Source organism: Chanos chanos, chromosome 6, assembly GCF_902362185.1.
Source record: "Chanos chanos chromosome 6, fChaCha1.1, whole genome shotgun sequence".
NCBI lineage: Eukaryota > Metazoa > Chordata > Actinopteri > Gonorynchiformes > Chanidae > Chanos > Chanos chanos.
The window spans coordinates 32,403,694-32,425,704 of NC_044500.1; the positions used below are offsets into that span (position 1 = coordinate 32,403,694).

General features: G+C 38.3%; 1 protein-coding gene across 1 annotated transcript in view; it reads right to left on the bottom strand.

Moving 5' to 3' along the window:
- Positions 1-22,011, bottom strand: part of rnf123 (ring finger protein 123) — an 89,928-nt gene that overhangs the window by 30,576 nt on the left and 37,341 nt on the right. Inside the window, exon 35 of the mRNA XM_030776738.1 lies at positions 21,873-21,957. Within this exon, the coding sequence (XP_030632598.1) occupies positions 21,873-21,957 (85 nt within the window). The remainder of the gene's footprint in view (positions 1-21,872; positions 21,958-22,011) is intronic.

The following is a 22,011-nucleotide window of genomic DNA, read 5'->3' on the forward strand; positions in this document are numbered from 1 at the left end:
TATAACTACAGGTGTTGATGCCTTGATTAGAGTTACTGATAAGCCACAAAATCATTCAGAATAATCCTCCCTGTTTTCCAGGTATAGCACGACAGTTGCAATAGTAAATGTGCATAATGTCTAGCTTGCAGAGCTATCAACCATTTTTTCTATAAGAAATATTAAAAATTAAAAAGCATATCAGCTAATATGAGACAGTGTTTGACGCGAAGTTAAGACATGATTTTGTACTTGAATATGTCCTTTTGGTAATCTGTCTCAGTGTTGCAAGGAGGGAAAATGGATCACGTGTGTCTTTCAAACACAAGTATTTGCAAGATAAACAAGCAGCTGGTCAATGTTAAGGAACAGTGCCACACTTGCTCTTTGAGATAGCATTGTTTAACAAGTTTGTTATTGATGTCTAGCTAAGTAGGCTGTACCCTGTAACATCGGATGGATATGGATATTGACCAAGTGACAGAGATCAAATCTCGTCTCGGTTGATGAGACTGAGACTGGATTGCAAGGACACGAGGAACAGACAGTTTGTTTCCATACTGGAATATTTTTCTCAACATTCCATCTGCCTCCCTCTCAACCTGATCCCTTCCTTCTATTCACATCTATCAGTCTTTTAATAAATCATTCTGCTTCGACTCCAGAGCTAAATGTCTGCCTTATTATTGTAGTTAGTGAAGTGTAATAGAAAATAGCAAATACTATATATCCACGTACATGTGCCTGTGACTTTCTTAAAGTGCAGTATGTATCAGAGTGTAAAAACAAGAGAGAGAGAGAGTAAGGATGAGAGAGAGAGCACATGACACACCACAAAGGTATGGTAGATTTGTGCCAACCATAAAAAAATGGGTTTGTTATGAACGTTTCTGGCTTTGCAGCTTTTTAAGCACTGCTGCAGTCCTAACCATAAATAACGATATTAAAGCGGAAAAATTATCGCAGAGCCGTAAAAGGCAAAAGGCAGAGTCTCCTCATCGCATTGCTAAAGCTCAACTTCAGGAAACCTCTGTAACTGAGCTAGAAAAACTATGAGATTTCTGTTCCCTCACTCCTAGGTTTCTGAATGTTCTTCCTCCCATTTATGTGAAACAGAAACACACACACACACACACACACACACACACACACATCCACATACGTGCAGACACAGAACAATTCTTAATAAAAAGAGCTATTCTAGTGCCGAAGCCCTTCCTCTTCATGGCCCAGCATAATACTACCTACCCTTCATTATTTCCTGTTCAAATCAACAGGCATCACAATGCTGACATCACTACAACTATTTAAAACCATCCTCATCATCATTTCATGCTGTGACCTTACCAAAAGTAAAACATTTGATGTTTTATGATAGGATTTGACATGCTCCTCTTTTCCTAAATTTCTGTGACTACATCTGACGCACTCAGATACATGTTTAAAAAAGCTGGCATATTTGGTATGAAACAGTATAATGAATGTCTGCAGTAGCTAAGTGTTGGAATGCTCACTTCAAACAATTCACGTGACGTTTTTTCCAGTATGGCCATAAACATAACCCCTTCATTTAAATGCATAAAATGCAGATCTGACTCATCTAACCGGATGTGGTTTTATAAAGCACATGGAATTTGTACAAAGAGATTTAGGCATGTTTGCTGTGAGGTGCAGGTGGTGTCATTGGTGTAACCTGTGTCCCTGAACGGTGTGTTGATCTGAGGTGAAAACCTGATTAGTGTATGATTTATTACCTAGGGTCAATAGAGCCACACAATAAAATAACAAGCAGCAAGACTAAGGAAAAACCTTGAACAGGCTTTTCTAATGGGAACCCAAGGTTTCAAATAGATGCAGGTTTGCATTGTGTGTGTGTGTGTGTGTGTTTGTATTGTGTGTGTGTGTGTGTGTGTGTGTGTGTGTGTGTGTGTGTGTGTGTGAGTGTTGGCCTTAATTAAAATAGGATATAAAGAATTACGGGGACATTAATATGGAGGGGGTCCACCCCATCAAGTTAAATCTGATTAAATCAAATCAGTCTGATTTGCGCAATTAATGTCTATACCTCTGACATTCGCTACAATTCTGCCATCTGTACGTGTCTGAAAAGAGGCAGATGGTCCAGTATAGAGAAAAAATTGTACAGAGAAAAATTTGCACATATCGATACCCTAATGCCTGTACACAGCCACCTCAATGACAGACGGGCAAAGACCACAGAAAGAAAAAAGAAAGAAAGAAAGAAATATTAAATTGTCTTTTAATCCATGAATGGTTTGCAAACTGACTCTGAACTGTTTAATGACCACTCCTTTCTGCTGAACTGGATAAATATCTAAATAAACGAATAAACAAATAAAAACGCACATATTGAAGCAAGAGAGTAAAATCAAGAAAGCTCATTAACTCTATATAAATAAGCCTGCCCTAGAAATGGAAAACATATCAAACATTAGAACTTAAACATTCATCAAATCTAAAAAAAAAAAAAAAGGTTATTTATTCCTCTCAACAATCTTTACAAAGACATGAAAGAAAAGAGATATGATTACCCCACACAACTACAGGATGAAAATATAAAAATGCCCAAAGGAAAAAGAGCCAGTGAAATCCCTTCAACTAAAATGACATATTTAGCTCATCCTCTACCTTATGCCATCCCATCGGAGTTCAAATGTCCACATTAGACCAAAAAAAAAAGAAATCTTGATTATATGCTAGCGTTCAATCTAGAAAATAGCATGTGAAAAGCTCAGTATATGACAGTGTAAGTGTAAGCATCTAAGAAAAAATAAATAAAAACTGGCAGCTGGTATTGCTAGTTGTCACAGCAGTGCAAGAAAAATTAAAAACAAAACATGTTATGCGTCATGAAATGATCCAATGGAAAAACTAAGATATCAAGACCTGATCTCCATCAGCGGAAGCTCAGTGTAGCAGTTTCTAGCACCGCAGGACTGAGCTGCTACTCTGACTTACTCATTTATTATCACAGGCAAATAAAACAGAAAGTGTCTGTCATAGAGTCAGAGCACACACAAATCAGTCCCCACACCCTAATTCCCCTTCATGTTACTCATTTCCAGCTGTTCTGGGATGTTAGATCAGGGTCATACATCTCAGTCCAGCAGCTTCAGTCTGCAGATTAAAGGCAAGCAGCTGAGATTTACTGGTGAAATTCAAGGGTGTGTTCATCAGTCTGGAATATTTACACCTGTTTTGATGTCAGGTCAAACACAGATGGACTTGCATTGAACAAGGAGTGACTTCCTACTCTTCACTCTCTGAACATGCGTGGTTGTGATCCCTTACCAACAGTCTACAGAGATAATTTTATCCAATGTAAGTGCTATGACATCTGCTCAGCAACTCTGAAGTTCACGATCATAGCTGCAAAGAACCTGGCATTCACAGTTAAAGATATTTATTCGTGTAAACAAATCACCCATTGCTTCTGTTTCTTCACTTATTAATTTGATGATAAAAAACTAAGTTGTGTGAAAAGTCTTTTAAAAAGTTTTAAAAGACTGGAGCCTAGCATATTTTCTTTTAAGTAGCACTGTATATTTGGCTTACCCAGAGAAGATAGTCTCCATAAAAAATGGTTTCACAGTAAAAGCCAAAGGGTTATATTCATTAAAGATTGATCAACCCCCTCTTCAAAACAAGGCAATATTTATGGTACAGCAGTCTAAAAATAAATAGAAGGGAAACCAAAAGATAAAATAATAGCAATGCTTGTAAGACAATCACTTTTCCGGGAAAGTATAAGCAGAGCCTTTCATATTTTACAGTTTTAATTTCAGATTAGTGCACAAAAGGATAATGCACAAAGAACAAAAATACAAAGTGCTTCACTGGTATATTGAGTAAGAAAAAAAACAAGAAGTTTACTGTCAATACATAGAGGGAATATGTCTCTGACTGACAAGGACTCATTTGTGAATGTCTTTATACACATCACGGAAAGTCATTCCGATAAACTACAAAAATGCTTTCTCTCACACTAACACCAATCTCTCTCTCTCTCTCACACTCTCTCACTTTATGTGTGTGTGTGTGAGAGAGAGAGAGAGAGAGAGAGAGAGAGAGAGAGAGAGAGGAGTGGGACAGAGACAGATAGAGAGGAAATATACATATTAGCCTAATGAAGCAATGCCAATCCTATTATAGACTTGGTTTGTCGGCAGACACCAACCATAATTTATACAGGCACACCAAACTCCCAACAGAGGATCCATATTATGAAATCAGAGAAGACCGCCATTCCTGGAAAATGCAATCCCAGGGGCACATTATGGTAAGTTCAAGCTTTTGACACACTCAGAGTCCCACTGGATGGAGGGGGCACGTGTGTGTGTGTGTTTGTGTGTGTGGATGAGTTCCAGTGCTAATAGACTCTGAGGTTCAAAAAACATTGTGTAGTCCTATAGAATGCTCATTGTCCAACATGCAAACTAATAGTGGTGTGTGCCAGCACATCTGCATATGTGTGTGTATGTGTGTCTGTCTGTCTGTCTGTCTATACTCAGACATAGAGCATGACAGGATGTTTCAACATGGTGACGAGATGAAGTCAACTTTAGTTAATTAGCTGACAATGTAAATAGGAACAATGAGGCCAGAGGAAATCGCTTTGCTGGTTTCGCATGAACTCATCTGGGTTTTGTCTACAGTGACAACCAGTCGTCCACGGAGGTAATGAATCACAGTTCCCAAGCACTCAAAGACAATTACCGTATTAGTACCACAGTCCTATATATAACCATAAATATGGGGGGGGCAAAACCAAATAATTTTACAGGCTATATAAACCAACAGTGGCTTTTTGTCAATTCCTCATGAAAGAGAAAAAATTACACACACACACATACAAATATACATACATACATATATATTGCGTAAATGCAGGAGCTATGCATTCATCTAAATGCACAACACCTTGTAAACATAGCAGATGAGGCAAGGGAGAAACAAATTGTGGAAGACAGTTGAAGAGCTTTCGTCCACAGGCTGTGTGTGAGTACCATCGTACGTGGTGGCAGTAGGTGGGGAGTCCCCTTACAAAACAGGGGGAAGTCAGCAGTTGGGGATAGAAGTGTGACAACATTTGTAAGTATAGGACAGAAATAGGTGAATGTGAAACTATTTAAACTGAATCGATGCAAAGAGGGGGAGAATGATGGAAGTGGGAAGCAGGACAGGTCCTATGAAATTAGTAGGTAAGGAAGTGGCAGAAAAAACATATTATGTATGGGAATACAGGTCTTAGCAGCAAACAAGATGCAACAGATAGAGAGAATTATACCAGTTTATTCACAGCTGTAAAAACAAAATGAAGGATATGCAGCACAAACCGGCTCTTCAAGCTTAGACTACCTCTCTCTCCCTCTCTCTCTCTACCGACCTACCTATCTATCTCCTCAAAAATGTTTTTCTACAATGATTTCTGAAAGTATACGGTAACCAAAAACAGCTATGAGATAAAAGTGCATAAAGACAAGTGCTGTTAGGGTCAACACACAATGTCACAAAGTATCGCTCTTTTTGCCGAGTGATAAAAACTGGTAACGATGGCAATTCAGATCAGCAGGAAACTGTGAATAATGCCACTTTGACAATCCTGATCAAATCAGCCCACAGAACAAAAAGAAAACACCTGCGCTTGTTGACTTACAAAAGCAGCCACCTGACAAAGCAGCTTGAGCTGCCAATCCAAAGGAAAGATTTGTTGCCATTTCATCATGCAGTATCACCTTACATGGAGACACCTCACCAATAAATGCATAAATAAAGACAGAACTAAAAATAGCCTTGGGAAAGGCTCTCTTTATTTCATAATGATTATTTTAACCATTGGTAACAAAAGAGAAAGCATACGTTGTGATTCATCCATTAGCTTTTTCAGAAAGTCTGGGTTGAACCAGTACTTAATGCCTGGGAGACTGGACCTGGCAACTGCAAAGGAAATCCCATAGAGAAAATTACAGCCTGAATCACCAACAGCATGGTGACCAACTCCATATGACAGCTACACTCCTGAGGAGAAACAAGGACCAGGAGATGACATAATGGAAGGCAATAGCGAAGAAAAGCAATGTTTTTTCCTCAAACAATTCTTGTCATCACATTCGTGACCAAAGTAGGAAGGAGCTCCCCTCTAAGCCAACCAGTCGCAAACACTTCTGTAATCGAGAGCAGGTAAACATGGTTGTCTTCCTTTCACTAGGCCATAAATCTGGGAGGTGGTGACTTGAATGGGCTTAAAATGAACAGAGGGTGATGCTCATCCGGGCTAGTGTTGTCAAATAAAGGGTTTTTATTGTGTTGGTGTGAATGTGTGTTGAACACCATGATTTATCCCCTCTACTTGCTGTCTTGACTCAGCACTCATTAAGGTTGGTGGGCTACAACAGTGTCCACGACTATGCTAATTCCTCTTTCATTTACTTATCACTGTCCCTCTTAGATCCACAATTTCTGCCCCCCTCCCCCCAAACTGTGATTTAGTGACACATTCTCCGGACTCAAGCACTTACCTAACCCAAAAAATAAAATCACGTGACTAGTTTAAGCTCACTTTTGAAGTGAACCTCTAATGAAACCATTGTTGCTTTTCCGCAACACTAACATCAGCAAAAGAAACTACAGCTACAGATAAGGATACAACACACTAGACTACTGTTAATAAATTCATGTGGGTTTACATTTCTGTTTCTTTTATTTGTTTGGTTTACAACATGCAATATCAGCTACTTAAAGAGAACAAACAGCGGCAAGAACAAGAATTTGGTGTGAAACTTAAATAACAGCTCTCTGAATCATGCTGCCCATGACACGTTTTTATGTCACTTAAAAGGACAGCAATTTCTGTCACTTCACTTGCTGATAAAGAGAAGAGATCTGTCATTTCTAGCAAGTGAAAAGCTGGTCAGATGGACACACAAACTGATTTGCAAATCTACAGAAGTTTCCTCATCTCATGGTGTGTGCTGTGGGTACCAAGTGAAATGAGATATGCTGGATGACCACTGTATAGAGTGCCACGGTAAAATATGAATGCATAATAAGATGTAACAGGAGGAGTGTGTGGTAACAGACGGTTCCCCGGGTAAGGATGACACAGAGATAAAGCACCAAATCCTCAGGATATCAGTGAAATTGAATATGTTTTTGAGAAACTGCTGTCTTTTTTTTCCATTCATCCTTTCTTCATATCTTTCTCTCTTTTCTCTTCCAGACATGTCAACAATCTGCCCCAGCAGTCAGTAATCACTCTCCTGTTCCTGGCATATGGACCACGCTCCCATCACAACAGTAACGTCATTGGGCAGACAGACAAATATAATTGGCCTGCGACGTTCATCAGTGTTTCAGCCAAAAAAGAAAAAAAAGACAAAATTACTGAGAGCACTACAAAGAATCAAAGCTCTTGTTCATCCACACAGTGTGCATTCTCAGAGAATAGTGAGGACTGCAAGTGCTGTGAGAGACAATGGTGAAAATGGTGAAAATTCATATCATATATATATATATATATATATATATATATATCTTTTTTTCTTTTTTAATAACTGAAGCAATAATGATTGAGAACAAATTAGGAGGTAGAAGGGTATGTTACATGCTGACTGAAAAGTTGGAATCCCTCCAGTTGATTCTAGCAGTAGCAATAGCATTTATATACATAGTACAAAAAAGTACAGTAGGTTGTTCTTCTAGATCCCAGAGAGCATGGTGGCATTTTGCTGAAATAAGGTACTGGTAATAAAGTAATGCATTTGACACAGTGTTCCGTCTACATGCCTCCAGCCTTCCTGACTAATATAATTATTCCTTGTCTCGTCTGGTAAATCCAGCGTTTGAAGATTTGTAGAGAGAGTAAGAGGGTGAGAGAGAGAGACAGGGAGGAAGAGAAACTGTTAGCTCTTACAATAAATCAGGACAGAAAGATGCCGCAGTCATGAATAGAAGCATAATCTGAACAGATAGAGGTTAGAGGTGTGCCAAAGTCCTGAACTGCTTAATTCTCTGTCTGACAGTGATAAAGATTTGTTTTTGACCAGGATCAAGTCAATTTTATTTATCACTATTATTATTTTTTCAACAATGAGGATCAATAATAACAGCACTTACTTTAAATCAGAGGAAGCGAGTAAGCATTTAGGCATACTCTAAAACAGATCATCATCCTGATCATCATAACAAAGGTCTATATCAGGATCAGCACCATTCGCTTGACAAAACAATAGTTTACATTTTGTGACTGAGAGGTCTGAAAATCAATATATGCACTCCCATATTACAAAATTCTGAATTTACACTGTACGTCAAGGCCTGTATGAGTGCCTTGTGTTGACAATTGTTCCAGTTATCTGCCCAGTTCATACAACTCTGAAAAAAGGTGTATTATTACATGATCAGAGGTTACAAAAACTTCGGTTAACATTCAGTAACTTCACCAAAATCACCCACATCCAAGGGACACTTTACAGTACAACACCCAGGTTTACCTGTGGTCTCATTAATAGAATCTGTGCAATGATGGACAGCTAAAACAAATTACAATTCATTGTGCAAATAACTCTTTATAACAGTACATAATTAAATAAGATTTGATACAGCAATGGCTTGTTATCAACACAATTTCAGCACTTCCGATAAGATGTCCTTTAAATTACCCTTTCCTAAGAGTTGGCAAAGGAAAGCACTCACTAGAGATGATATAAGCCTCCTAAAATTGAAAGCAATATCCAGGCTTATTTCAAATGCAATCAATGCTTTAGGATTAGACTGGAAGTCATTATCATTAAAAGCTACTCTAATGAATCAGCTAAGCACTGAAAAAGCCACCGGGTCAGTGGTGCTCATTGATTGAATTGTTCTGAGATTCAAAGATATATCGAGTGTGCATTAGACATTAGAAAGACGACTGCTTTTCTTTGCTTAAAAAAAACACACACAAGAGTAGTATCTTGTTTCCTGACTTATTTGTTTCATAAGAGGCTCCAGAGGCACAAAATAGTAGGAATTACCGTACACATAGGCTAAAACTTACAAAAGCTGTGAGATCACTTGAATTAGCTTATTAGTGTAACAATGATGTGGAGTTGATATGGAGACGCTGATCCTGTCTGAGAGCACAGGTGATATGCAGTATTAATTTTGTTATTAAGCCTCTCCATTTGACAGTTTTACCAATGTAGAAAAAGACTTCAAATTGTGACATCTAATATAAGCCTAAAATGACAACTGATTTTAAATGCAACTTGTCGAACTTTCTGGAAGCTTCTACAGAAAGTCTTGATCCCAGTGCTTTAGCTGAGACTGGTCTGAATATGCAACATACACTAAGGATGAAGTCCCAACCCAACCCCCTCTCCTCCACTAGACCTGCTAAACCAATTACACTGTGTCACAATCTAATTAGTCCAGCACTGCAAGCTACATCTGATGCCTTTTAGCCAATGGTAATGGAGGCAAATTATCTAAATTGATTTTCTCTACTACAGGAGGGGTAAGGTTTGCATGAGTTGATGTGACCACATGTACATGGGGGATGGAAGTTCACAGAAAACCAGTCACACTATTTTCCTAAGAAAACTCCATTAAAATTCAGAATTAGTTTTCTGCTTCAACACTAAATATCTGAAGTCCTTGAGAGGAGGTAATCAGTGTTTTGTTGATTAAGGCTATTGTTTGAGTGGAAAGCTACTGTACTTATTGCAATTCTTGCAATTTTCTGAAATGTTTTTGGGCAACAAAATAAAGTTTCCATAGCAGATCCATTCACTCTTTAGCTGTATGTGGTAAGCTAGATAAGGCTTGGGGGAAAAAAAAACAGGAGAGCAACAAAGTGTACAGTTTTTTTTGTTTTGTTTTGTTATTTTATCTTGAAGGGCAAGCTGCAGAGACTGACATCTTTGGCACTTTTGCTAATGGCAGGTGATGGTGCTACTAACAAATCATGACTTGAGACAAAGGTCCAGTAGAGGCAGGCAAAGAAATATGTTATAAATACACCTAAAATATGACTGACAAAACTGAGAACACTGGGCAGGGTGCTGTAGTTGCTCCTGAATTTCCCTCTCTAACTGCAGAATACAGGACCTTCAGAAAGTATTCAGACCCTTTCACTTTTTCCACACTTTTTTGTGCAGTAGATATTTCAGAATCAATTGATTTTTTCCAGCCAATGACACACAATTCACCACAATGACAAAGTGAAACATGTTTTCAGCAAATTTATAAAAAAAAACCACAGATCTCTCATTGGCATGAGTATGAAGTACTTTATGGGACTGGGTTTGGAAGTGACTACAGCTGCAAGTCCTCTTGAGCATGCTTCTATCTTCACTTAACACCTGGATTTGGGCATTTTGTCCAAGTCTTCCTTGCAGATACTCTAAAGTTCTGACAGACTGCACAGGAAACATCAGTGAACTGCAATCCTCAGGTCTCTCCATAAATCTTCTATGGAGCTCAAATTTGGGCTTTGGCTGGCCCACTCCAGGACATTCTTAGTAATGTCAAAAGGCCACTCCAGCATTTTCCTGGCTATATGGTTTGGGTGGTTGAGGTGAATCTTCACCCTAGCTCAAGGCCATGTGCACTCTGGAGCAAAGTTACTTCAAGGACCTCTCTGTATTTGGCTCATTTCATCTTTCCCTCTATTCCGATGTCTCATCAAATCCCTGTCACTGAGGAGCACCCTCACAGCATGATGCTGCCGACACCATGCTCCGCTTTAGAGATGGCATTAGGCAGGAAATGAGCAGAATCTGGTTTTCACCAGACAAGACACTTGGCATCCAGGTCAAAGAGAATCATCAGACCAGAGAATCTGTTTCCTGAGGGTACTTTAAATGCTGTTTGGCAAACTCCAGGCGGCCAGTCATGTTTCTACTCAGGAATAGAGTATAGCAGAAATGGTTGTCCTTCTGAAAAGTTCTCCCATTTTTACAGAGGAACTCTGAAACTCTGTTAGAGTGGCCATTAGGTTTTGGGTCGCCTCCATGACCAAGGCCCTTCTTGCCCAAATTCCAAATTTGGCCAGACAACCAGCCCTAGGAATGTCTTGACACTTTTAAACTGCCTTTTGACAATAACTGTGGCCACTGAGCTAGTTCACCTCACAGTGAATCATCACCTTGTTGTGGCTGTAAGGCTCTTATACCTCACTGATCCAGGGGGCTAAACTGAGAGGGGCTATACTCCTGGTAGGGCCAACTATGCTAAATAGGTCAAACAGCGAAAATCAGACTAAGCATGGACCATCAGTCCTCCAGGTTGCAAGGGGATGGGCACAAGGCTAACAAGTCTGTCCCATAAAAAAATAAATAAAGTAAAAAAATGTCATGTTACAGAAACAACAGAGGTAGCAATTATTACTGTGTGACAGCTTTCTTGAGTCACTGTAAGATGCTCATATGATTGCCTGTGGTGTGGTTTGCAAGGAAACCACTGACAGGAAGACAGAGGTCCCGAGCACCAAGACTAATACCAGCGCTGGTTTTTGGAACGTGCACATAATGTTTGAGACTGGCAAACTGACATATAAAATGTGAAGATATGGCCTGCACATATTAGGGGTCAGTAGCAGTAGATGGACAGGATCTTGAAAACTAATAAACACAACTGGAGAGACTGCATTGTACTCTGCCAGAGATGACAACAAATTTCACACAGGAGTCATAAAGATTAGAGTGGTTAAGTGCTCACTGAAGTGAAAATCAGTCAATAGCAGACTGGTGACAACTAGGATGAAAGGAAGACAAATCAACCTGACCCTAATTCAGTGCTATGCTCCAAATAAGAACAGTTACAACATCACCAAAGACACCCTCTACAATCAGCTGCAGACAAAAATAGAAGCAGTATCCTGTCATGACAATATGACAGTGATGGGATACCTAAACGCAAATGTAGGAAATGACAACACAACTGAACAGTTCATCTACCTAGACTGCGCTGTCACACAGGATGGAGGCACAGGCAGCCACATACAGAGCTAACTAAGTAAAGCCAGAAATGCCTTCAAGATGCTCAACAGCATGTGGAAATCGTTCCATTTCAGTATCCATACCAAACCGAAGCTTTATCAGACTTGTCGACATTCCTTTACGGATCAGACTGCTTCCAAATGACAGAGAGGGACTTGAACCAGCTGTGTACCTTCAACACCCAAAGCCTATGCAGTATTCTCTGCATCTCCTGATCTCAAAATATCTCCAAAGAAGACCTGCTTGAACAGTGCAATCAGCAGAGCACTGGTACAATCTTCATGAAAACGCACTGCATCATGCAAAGGGAGGTGGATTAGTCATGTCATTAGAGGAGAAAATGATTCCTTCACAAAGACAGCTATCCGGTGGACACCTGAAGGTGATGTCAATGATGATGATGATGATGATGACAACGATGACAATGATAACGATGATAACGATGATGATGATGGGTGTGCCCCAGGGAACCTTTAGTGCGTTGGTAATATTTTTAATCCTCTTTGCCAGATTTATGTATTGACAAAATCTTTTATCAGGTCTATGATGAGGTCTTTGAACTTCATAGTTTGGTATTTGCTCTGCCATGCTCTGAGAACTGAGGGACCTTACATAGACAGGTGTGTGCCTTTCACATGTCCAATCACATGAATTTACCAAAGTGTTTTTGCTATGATTTCACTTTTGAAAATGTTTCACTTTGTCATGATGAGGCATTTTGTGTGCCATAGGACCACTGTGTGCCACAGAAAAAAAATTGTCCATTCTGAAATAAGTCCATGACACAAAAAAAGTGCGGAAATAGAGGGGTCTGAGTGCTTTCTGAACTCAAAAACGAATGCCATCCTGAAGCAGATGTCAAGAGTATAAAACCTAACATATGATTAAAAACTCAAAGTGACATCTACACCACACAAGTCCAGACTGACTTAACAAGAATAAGAGTGTATCTCTACTGATAAAACAGAAGAGTAGCCACAGATCAATCAAATGCCTCGCATACATCTCTTATAATCCCTGAGAGAGATAAAGGCCATTTGGAAAGTAATATGCTTTGGTCTTGCTGGGATGTTCAAACACCTAATGAGGATAAGAGGAGCAAAATCCATGCCACAGGCGAGTTAAAATTGTTCTCTTCTTTTTCTAGCTTTCTGACACCACTGTAAAAAGCATGCACAATGTGCCAAATTAGCAAAAACACAAATGTAGATGAAGGACAGATGCAGCTTTACCAGATGTAAACTATGTCAATCTAATAAGAGCAGTTAATTATCAAAGGCATATGAATTGATCTCCACCCAGGAAGCACTGTTCATGTCAGCAGGTTTCCTCAATCAACAAGCAGGCTTTTCCCTTTACACTGTGACTGAGGGGAGGTAGAGGCACCCAGACCATAGATGTTGGCACTGCTCCCGAGAAGCTCTTCTGCTTCTGCAGATAATTACAACCAGTCTGTGAGGAGAAGAGGGCCAATGTGAAGGGATAATTGGAGACAAGCTGCACTCTCCAGTCTTCTCTAGAAACAGAGCTGACTTCATACCAAAGGCTTACAATTAATGCTTGTTGTCTAAACTATGCTTGATACCAGTGTTCAGAAATCTTCAATCAATTTTTGATATCGCTTTGATTAGAATTACGCTAATCTCAGGGAGACACAATCACATTCATATCAATATGATTAAACCACTGCTATATTCTTTGGGGCCAGTGTACTGGCTAAATTTTGATGCCCAATTTCCCGAAATAGTTTTTGCACCAGTTAAATCTATCAAATTAATAATAAACCACACATTCTGTGCATAATCTTATACCTGTGTACTAATGGGACTGAGCACCTTTGATTCACATGTCATTCCAAATCTCAATGTCTCAGAGCTTTTGGGAAGCATCTACTGTGGACTAAAGACTAATCAAAACTTTAAAAAACAAAATGGAAGGAGCAGTCATGCCATTTTTCAAACTCCATGATGCAGGAACAGAATAGTTCACATCCAAGACTTTAGAGGCATAATATAAATAAAAATACATTTCTCAGGACTGTCGGACAAAGCCAGCACTGTCTTAGAAGCTTTAAAGAAAGACCTACCTCCCAACATTTCTGTCCACAGATTATTATTTGGATTACATAATATTCATAAAATCAAAACTAATCATGTCATTTAAATTAGATGGCAAAAGGCTTCAAATTGCACGTATAGCCTCCAGACAATGCAATACCAATTATCCCAAATACCCATTTTCAGGATCCTAAATGTTTTATTCACTCTATCAGAATGATAAGATGTACCTATCAAAGCCTTTATACTGTGCAAAGGCTTAGTTTAAAATGAATTTAAGAAGTAACTGAAATGACATTCATTGTGTAGGGAAAATTGCCTCTTTCTCAGTTAACATCAACTTGCAACAAGGTTTCTTTGTGTCTATCAGGTCACTCATTCAAAAGTTATGAATGAAAACGCTGAAAAGCAGTTTGAAGCAACCTTCACAAATCAATATAGCTCTGCCATCAATGCTTAACTGACAACCTAATTTGATATCCGACCAGGACAACCTATTTTCAGCAAGGCATGATTTATAGCCATGTTAATACAGCAACAACACAGCAAAAACACTCTTCAACACATCCGGGTTTGCATGAATTGTGACTGCTATCACGCAGTCTTTATTTCACACTACATCACCATTTCACACTACAGGAAGGTACATTTTAATTAAATTCTGAGACAGCCTTACATGCCCTTACACAAAACTATCTGAAAATACTACACAGCTTTTAAAAAAGGAATTTATAAGATGGATAGACACAGTATCCACAGAACTTTTGTAGTTATTTAGAATCATGTATGTTCAACTGCTACTCTTGGTTGTTATTGCACCACTAGACTTTCCTTAATTAAATCAATGAAAAATGAAAGGTGAATAAGTTTATATTTGTATTTGCAATGTTCATATGTTACTATGTTTAGTTTGGATTGTGGGAACAAGTAAATCCAATTAGGTTAAATTGATTAAAAAAAAAAGTACAAATTGGGGCAGTCACGACATCATATCTTCACTAGACGATTATCGTGGCCAAAAGAATTCATGATAACGATGTTATTTCAATATCTATAGAAAATCTGAACAAAATAATAATTATGGCTGCCCCCAACTAAAGATATTCCCAGTCAACTAGTACTCGTTAGTTCAAGCCATTAGTTGACTAGTTGTCGCACATTTATGATATCAATTTAATTATTTAAATATGTATATTTTTGGGGCACCAGAAATTGTTTGAGCTCCACCGCTGTGAAAGAATGTTATAAGTAACATTGTTCACACTGTGCTACATTACAGAGAAATAGAAAACCGTAATAATGAGCCTCTAAAATATCAATTTTACAAGCACACGCATGTAGCGAGCCGCCTGTTGACAACAAGGCGATAAGCTGGCTAGCTCACTTTCGTAACTACCTAATGTACACAAACGATTAAAAATAGACAGTATCCCGTTTGTTTTCTTAAAAACTGTATACACCATGGTTAAGTACAGGGAGTGAAGCATCCGAGTGGCAATGACATCCGACTGGTTCTCCCAGGCCGCCACACAATTAGGCCATTAATTATTTAACATAATCGAATGATAACGTTAGGCTACTTGTTTCAGATGATAAGTCATGTCTGAGGTTGACAAATGACAGATGAATCTTTGCATGCAGAGTTTGCATGTCGACTTCTTGGGGTCGTCATTTACTCAAAATGATTCCGCACTTCGGATGATATCCTACCTGACAAAGTCTAATAATTTTTTAACAACCAATGAAAACTTGGTCGACTAAAACTCCTCATGGACTAACAGTTTGGTCGACTATTAGGGTGCAGCTCTAATAATAATAATAAGAAGAAGAAGAAGAAGAAGAAGAAGAATGCTATCAGTCAAATTTGTTTGCTGTGTGTTTTGTCTCTTTTTTGGCAAATGAGTTACACTCAAAATACGAGTGTAGTGAGGCAGAGAGTCTGTAAACATAACTGAACAGTTACACTACTTATTAGATACTGAAAAGGCAACTAGATGAACTGATAAACAAAAGATCCCACTGGATTATTTACAATATTATCATGTGTATTATTAACAAGATATCAATATTTCATCTTTTAATTATCACAGTTATCGTCAATACCAGCATATCGTGACACCCCTAGTACAAATAAATGAAGAAAATGTTTCATCTAAAACTTCTCATTCTTATTACTCGCTTATGAGCACATTATTAATCATCAAACACTGAAAAATTAAATATGGTTGAAAGCAAATTAAAAACAGCAAAACAAGTCTATATGAGCATCATCTGCAATATTCCACTTTTACGAAGTTACAGATGTCTAGAAAAATGCATTCAACTTATCCAGAACCATTTCTCATAAGGTGCAATGGAAAACAGCTTTATTCAGACTGAGCATAACAGTGAGCTAAGCATTTTTAAACTTTTCAATAATGATTTCAAATAGATGTTTCATAAATTTACTAAGAGATTATACAGCATATACAATCCATGTTTTCTCTGCTCTTAACCTCTTATGAAACAGACCTCATCCCTTCCTAGTGATTTTTATTTCATGATTGCATAGAGAATTTCACCCATCTTTTAATGCCACGTAGCTGTACATGTATGATGAACTACTCCCGATTTTCCTTCAGTATGCATTCTGATCATCACCAGTTGTCATCATGGAAACCCTTTGTCCATCCCAACTCTTTGAAAAGATGAAAGAGTGAGAGTCTTTAAGAGGAAGCAACTATGCTGATCCACAGCACTTTGTTTAATTAGAACTATACCTTAACAGTTCTCCCCCATTATCCTAACTATCAAAAAAAAGAAAGGTGTGGTAGATCACAGAGTATACTAAGGTCCACAATATACTACTTTTATCTTGAGAATGATATTTTGGACAATTCGATGAGGATTGCATTAAAAAAAAAAAACTCTACTCACAAATATAACATGAAGTAGACTGAAGGTAGACTATCATAAAGTCCTTAATGTACCAGAGTTAAACTGGAATATAGATAAATCATGCACCTAAGAAATCGACTTCTTAATCACTAAATTGTTAAATAAAACACATTACGTATTATTTCAAAATGCAAAAATGCTCACGCTAAAAACTTACCTAAGTAATTATTCATTTATTTTAAAGAGGAGGGGGAGGAACACTCCAACTAGGCAACAGTCAAATTCTCTCTTAGAAAAAAATCCACACAACAGTAGCTTTGTTTTTACTGTATAAAACAATAGACAGACAGGGAGGGAGGGAGGTGGGAAAACCGTCACAACGGTTCCACACCTAGTATATGTATAGCTCACAGCACGATGTCAGGAAGTGAGAAGGTGTCCAATGTCACGCCACTAATTTCCTCATTAGAGATTTTGCTGCGGATATTTCCTGCCAAGTTCAGCAGCAGTTTTTTTTTCCCACTTTCCCTCTAAAAATAGATGTCTCAGTCTGTAATTTTCTTCTTTTTATTTTTTGAGGGTGAAAAAATTATCCAGAACACATTCTTGCTTAAAACAATTTCAGGAGGAAAATTCACATCTAAATTCATGCCATCCTCATGTACAGGAATTATACTGGTGTTCTGCTGTGAGTCAAGTCAAGCACTATATTTTAATTGCACCAGCTAAAAATGCATTTTCTGACCTTTAAACATATCATAGGTTTGAGGAAATATGTCTTTAAACATACATTTTTATACTAATAAATCACCCAGAGGTCTGCCTGAAACAATTAACCAAATGTGTTCCAACATAAACAGTTCCTGATAAAATAAGTACTTGCAGAAGTTCATTATGGTCATGGAGGAAAAGAAAAAACATCTAGTGAATAAAGGTCATCTTCAGTAAATATGGCCAGCCCTCTGGCGAGAAATGCATCATCTCTACAAAGAGGTGATGCCAATGTGGATGATTATCTCACTATCAGCAAAGCGGTGTAAAGTAAAGACTTGTGTGTCTGTGGCTGGTGACATTAAAATGGAAAGGCCATGTTTCATCTGCAGGATACTGAGTGAATTGTCTGGGAAGCCTTAAGAGATAAGAGAATGCCAAGGCAACTCATAAGGCAACTTATAATCTAAGGTTCTTACAATTTAAATTCTTTAACCCAAACACAAAGCCTTGACATGTCCAGAAATTGTACAAAAATGACTAGAATACTAACATTCTCAGGCATTCTGAAAGTTTGCCTCTGAGTACAAGGAAATTACCAAAATAATTCATTTGTTGTACATGCTGCTTTTCTTATTCTGAGATTTACATTTGGCAAAACTTGATAATGATAAAAAAGTAAAAATGAAATACCAGTCAAGTTCCAGATGATATGTATTATGAGACAACCTTTTGTCTCCAGTAAGTCTCTGGTATGAGTGAATACAAATTTGACAAAAGCCCTTGGCTAAATCATGTTGCATTATTTAGCAGCAGAAATTTTTAGTACACCTTGACAGAAAACTGCAGCACCACAGTTCACCACCACAGTGAGCAGTGTCAGATGACAGGCAGAGATGGATGGAAGGCAGACGAGCATTACCTATGTATAACTGCTTACGCATGCTCAGCATATTTGACAGCGAAATACACAACACCGACTGCATAGTTCAATGAATCTCAGGGAGTTGGCCCTAGTCCCCAGCAGTACAAAAGTATGGAAATAAACAGTGCACACAGAAGTGGCATACTTAGGGCAAAAGCTATGTTTACTGGGTACATGCCCTACAGCACATCTATTTTTACCAAGCTTCACATTACATATTTCATACAGTGACAGGTACTCGCTGACACAACCTTGTCTTCACAGAATGCTTCAGGTGGAGGAAAGCAAGTGAATGAGCCAACAGCCTGAAAGCCTCTCAATCAAACATACTTCCAAATGCTTGCAAATTAACAATAGATCCCTGCCTTGTGAGGTTTCTTTGTCCTAGATATATTAGATGAGAAAATCAGAAACATTGTTTACTTTGGGCAAGAATATAGGACCACATTGTAAGAGTCTCCCTTAAAAAATGACAATAAAATGCCATTTTGCCCCAGTGACCAATGTAGACATATGGGTCCAATCTGACAATTATTTCATTTGAACTAAATCACGAACATGTTTGTTCTGATGTGTTATTTCAATAGAAGGGTAATTAGTCAAGGTTTTTTGTTGCTCACTTTGAAACTCAGAAATTATGTGAATAAGAACACTTGTGGGCTGACCAAGCAAAATATATGTTTAGTGAAACCAAATGAGAACAGCAACAGTGAGATTACAGAACAAACAGAAAACCATGCACTTACAAGAAACAGGCTATTGGTTTTTTTGGTTTCCTATTTGACATTTTAAAACACATGTAATGGAAATTCACACCCAATAGTTATCATCATTAATGACACGATAAATCAATATAGTTCCTTTCAGGTCATTACGTAAAACAGACACCTTCAGTGAAGAATACAAAAAAAAAAAAAAAATCAAAATCCATGTGCTCGAGTGAAAAACTATCTGAGGCTTTGGCACATGCAAAGGTTTACAGTGAGCCCTTATACCAAGTCCATGTCTCAAAAAGTGTCAAACACCCCTTTAAGCAAGAACCCTTTTTTTTTTTTTTAAATATTTCAGATATAGATGATTAAAGTGGCACTGCATTATGTAACTTATATTCAACTATCCACTGTAGCAAGAGCAGTGTCCAATAAGTCCCATATAAAGAAAACCATGGGAACCAATAGTCAGAATATAATGTCCACTGTTACTGACCCTTCAATTAGGATCTCTTCCACACCAGTGCACAACAACACTTCACACAAAAAAAAAAAAAACGCTTCTCCTACTTCCATCTGTTCCCCTTGTGTTCTCAGCTGCATTGCTGAAAGTCATGCCTTGAACCATAAACAGTAATAAATAGTACTTTTTGTATTGCTTCCAAGCTTCAGCCTGTCAAGAGGATTTGTGATGTTTCGGTGTCAATTCCCAAGGCTCTCAGTCTTTCACTCATAATCATTTTACACATATTTGCACTGAGTCTTATTTACAGGTTTTAGGGATTAAAAAAAAGAACACCTCTGTAGAAGAACAAAGAAAACCAGGAAAATGGATGGTAATGCCAATGGTAAGACCAAAGACACTGTAATTCTTCCTCAGTAAACACCCACTGTGTGACTAAAAGTTTCAAGGCTCATTTTAATATTTGGTTTAATACTTGGAAGAAAGGGGAAATGCAGTCCAGGAGGTTACAGAAGCTACCAACCAAGATGCTAGACAGAGTAGCTATCTGTGTCTGTCAACCTCTTATCAGTGCTTTGCAAAGCTGGTAATTCAAACAATGCAATCAATCAAGATTTAGGCATAGCAGACTTTAGAAATAGATTTAGGCTATACACTGAACAAAAAATTACACAAATCGTGCATATCTGCTAGGTTGGTTGCTTGAAGAAAATTGCTTTTTAAAATTTAGCTTTGATGAGTCATTCAAACAGTTTATTTCTGATCATTTTCAATTTATTTTTATTTTAATCTATTCTGGAAATATCACAACACTGTCTCCAGTGTACCAACAACAGTCAACAGACTGTGCTAGTCTTAAGATGTTTGCGTAGTTACTAGCACTGGGTAAATCTAAATCACTGATGCCCTGATTATGTTCAGCATTTGTGCTCCCAGATGCTCCTAAACATATAATAATGAGAGACAGAATGGCACTACAAATCAGCATCCAAACCCTCACACAGACCAAGAAATATATACGAACAGAACAGCAGCTGTGAAGAGGACACGGACAACCCTCCACTTGAGGTTATCTGAACTGGGAAACAGGAAAATTACATTGTTGATTGGAGCTACATGAGCTGCAATTAGCTGGACACTCAGGAGTCTCTGGGAGCGAATCATACAATTCAGGCTATAAACCAAGAAACCAGAGAAAAGGCCTGCAGGTCAAACAATGCAATGAGGATGCAACACATCTCAGGAGATATAACCAGAGTTACCTAATAGAGTGCAAGTGAAAAATGAAATGACGGATACGTTTCACTTGTAAAATGTAAGTATATATTGAATAAAACAGCTTTCCACTTGATTTGACTTGTGGAAATGTACATATCTTCCAGATTTGATCAGAATTGCCTGCCAGACCAGTCTTTGCAGGATATTGAAAATGAGTGTAACATGATAATGCAGGTATGGGAAATAAAACAGATCAAAACAACGGATACATTACCATTCACTCAAGCCCTCAGAGGACCAAGTCTCATTGCTCTTAGCATCGTAAGCCCAGAGTGCAGGGAACTTTAATTTCCCTCCTGTGATAAAAAATAATGAGCACGCCTGCAGGATGGCTCCATCTCTAGGCTTCTGCCCAAACATGAAACTCACACCAGGGAGATCACACGTAATAGATTCTTACTTTGGGCAAGAGGGCACACAATTACTGCTGATCACTCCAAAAGAGCAGGCCAGAGTCACACAAATAAATTACAGTCATATAGATATGGTCACATAAGCCACAACAGATATGAGGCCAATGGTTATATACACGTAAACACATGCTCACAAAGTAAAACCCTATAACCTTTCCTCGAGCTGGCCCCTGGCACCTCTATTTCCTTGGAACACACTGAAGATAAGCACTAATTAAGCTGAAAGCTGACCTTTCCTGTCTCTAAGGCCTTGGGAAATAACAAGCCCACAGATTGGCTCTCATCAGCCAACTCTCAACGGATCTAATAAATAGAGCAGGTGTCTGACATATTGTCAAGGTCAGTTTTAAAACCGCTATAGTCTTCTTATATTGCTTTGTCCACTCCTGAAACATACTGGCCATGTTTATTAGAAAAAAATAAAACGCTGTGAATAACAGAGGTGAACAGCACTTACCCTTGTCTGTCACCATCCACTAAGATGCGCACAAGGATTCCTGTAACCGCCACCAAAATGGGGTAATGGTCCACACTCTCCAAGCCTGCGCACAGAAAAATGATTTAAAATAAAAAAAAAAAAAACTATTCATACAGAG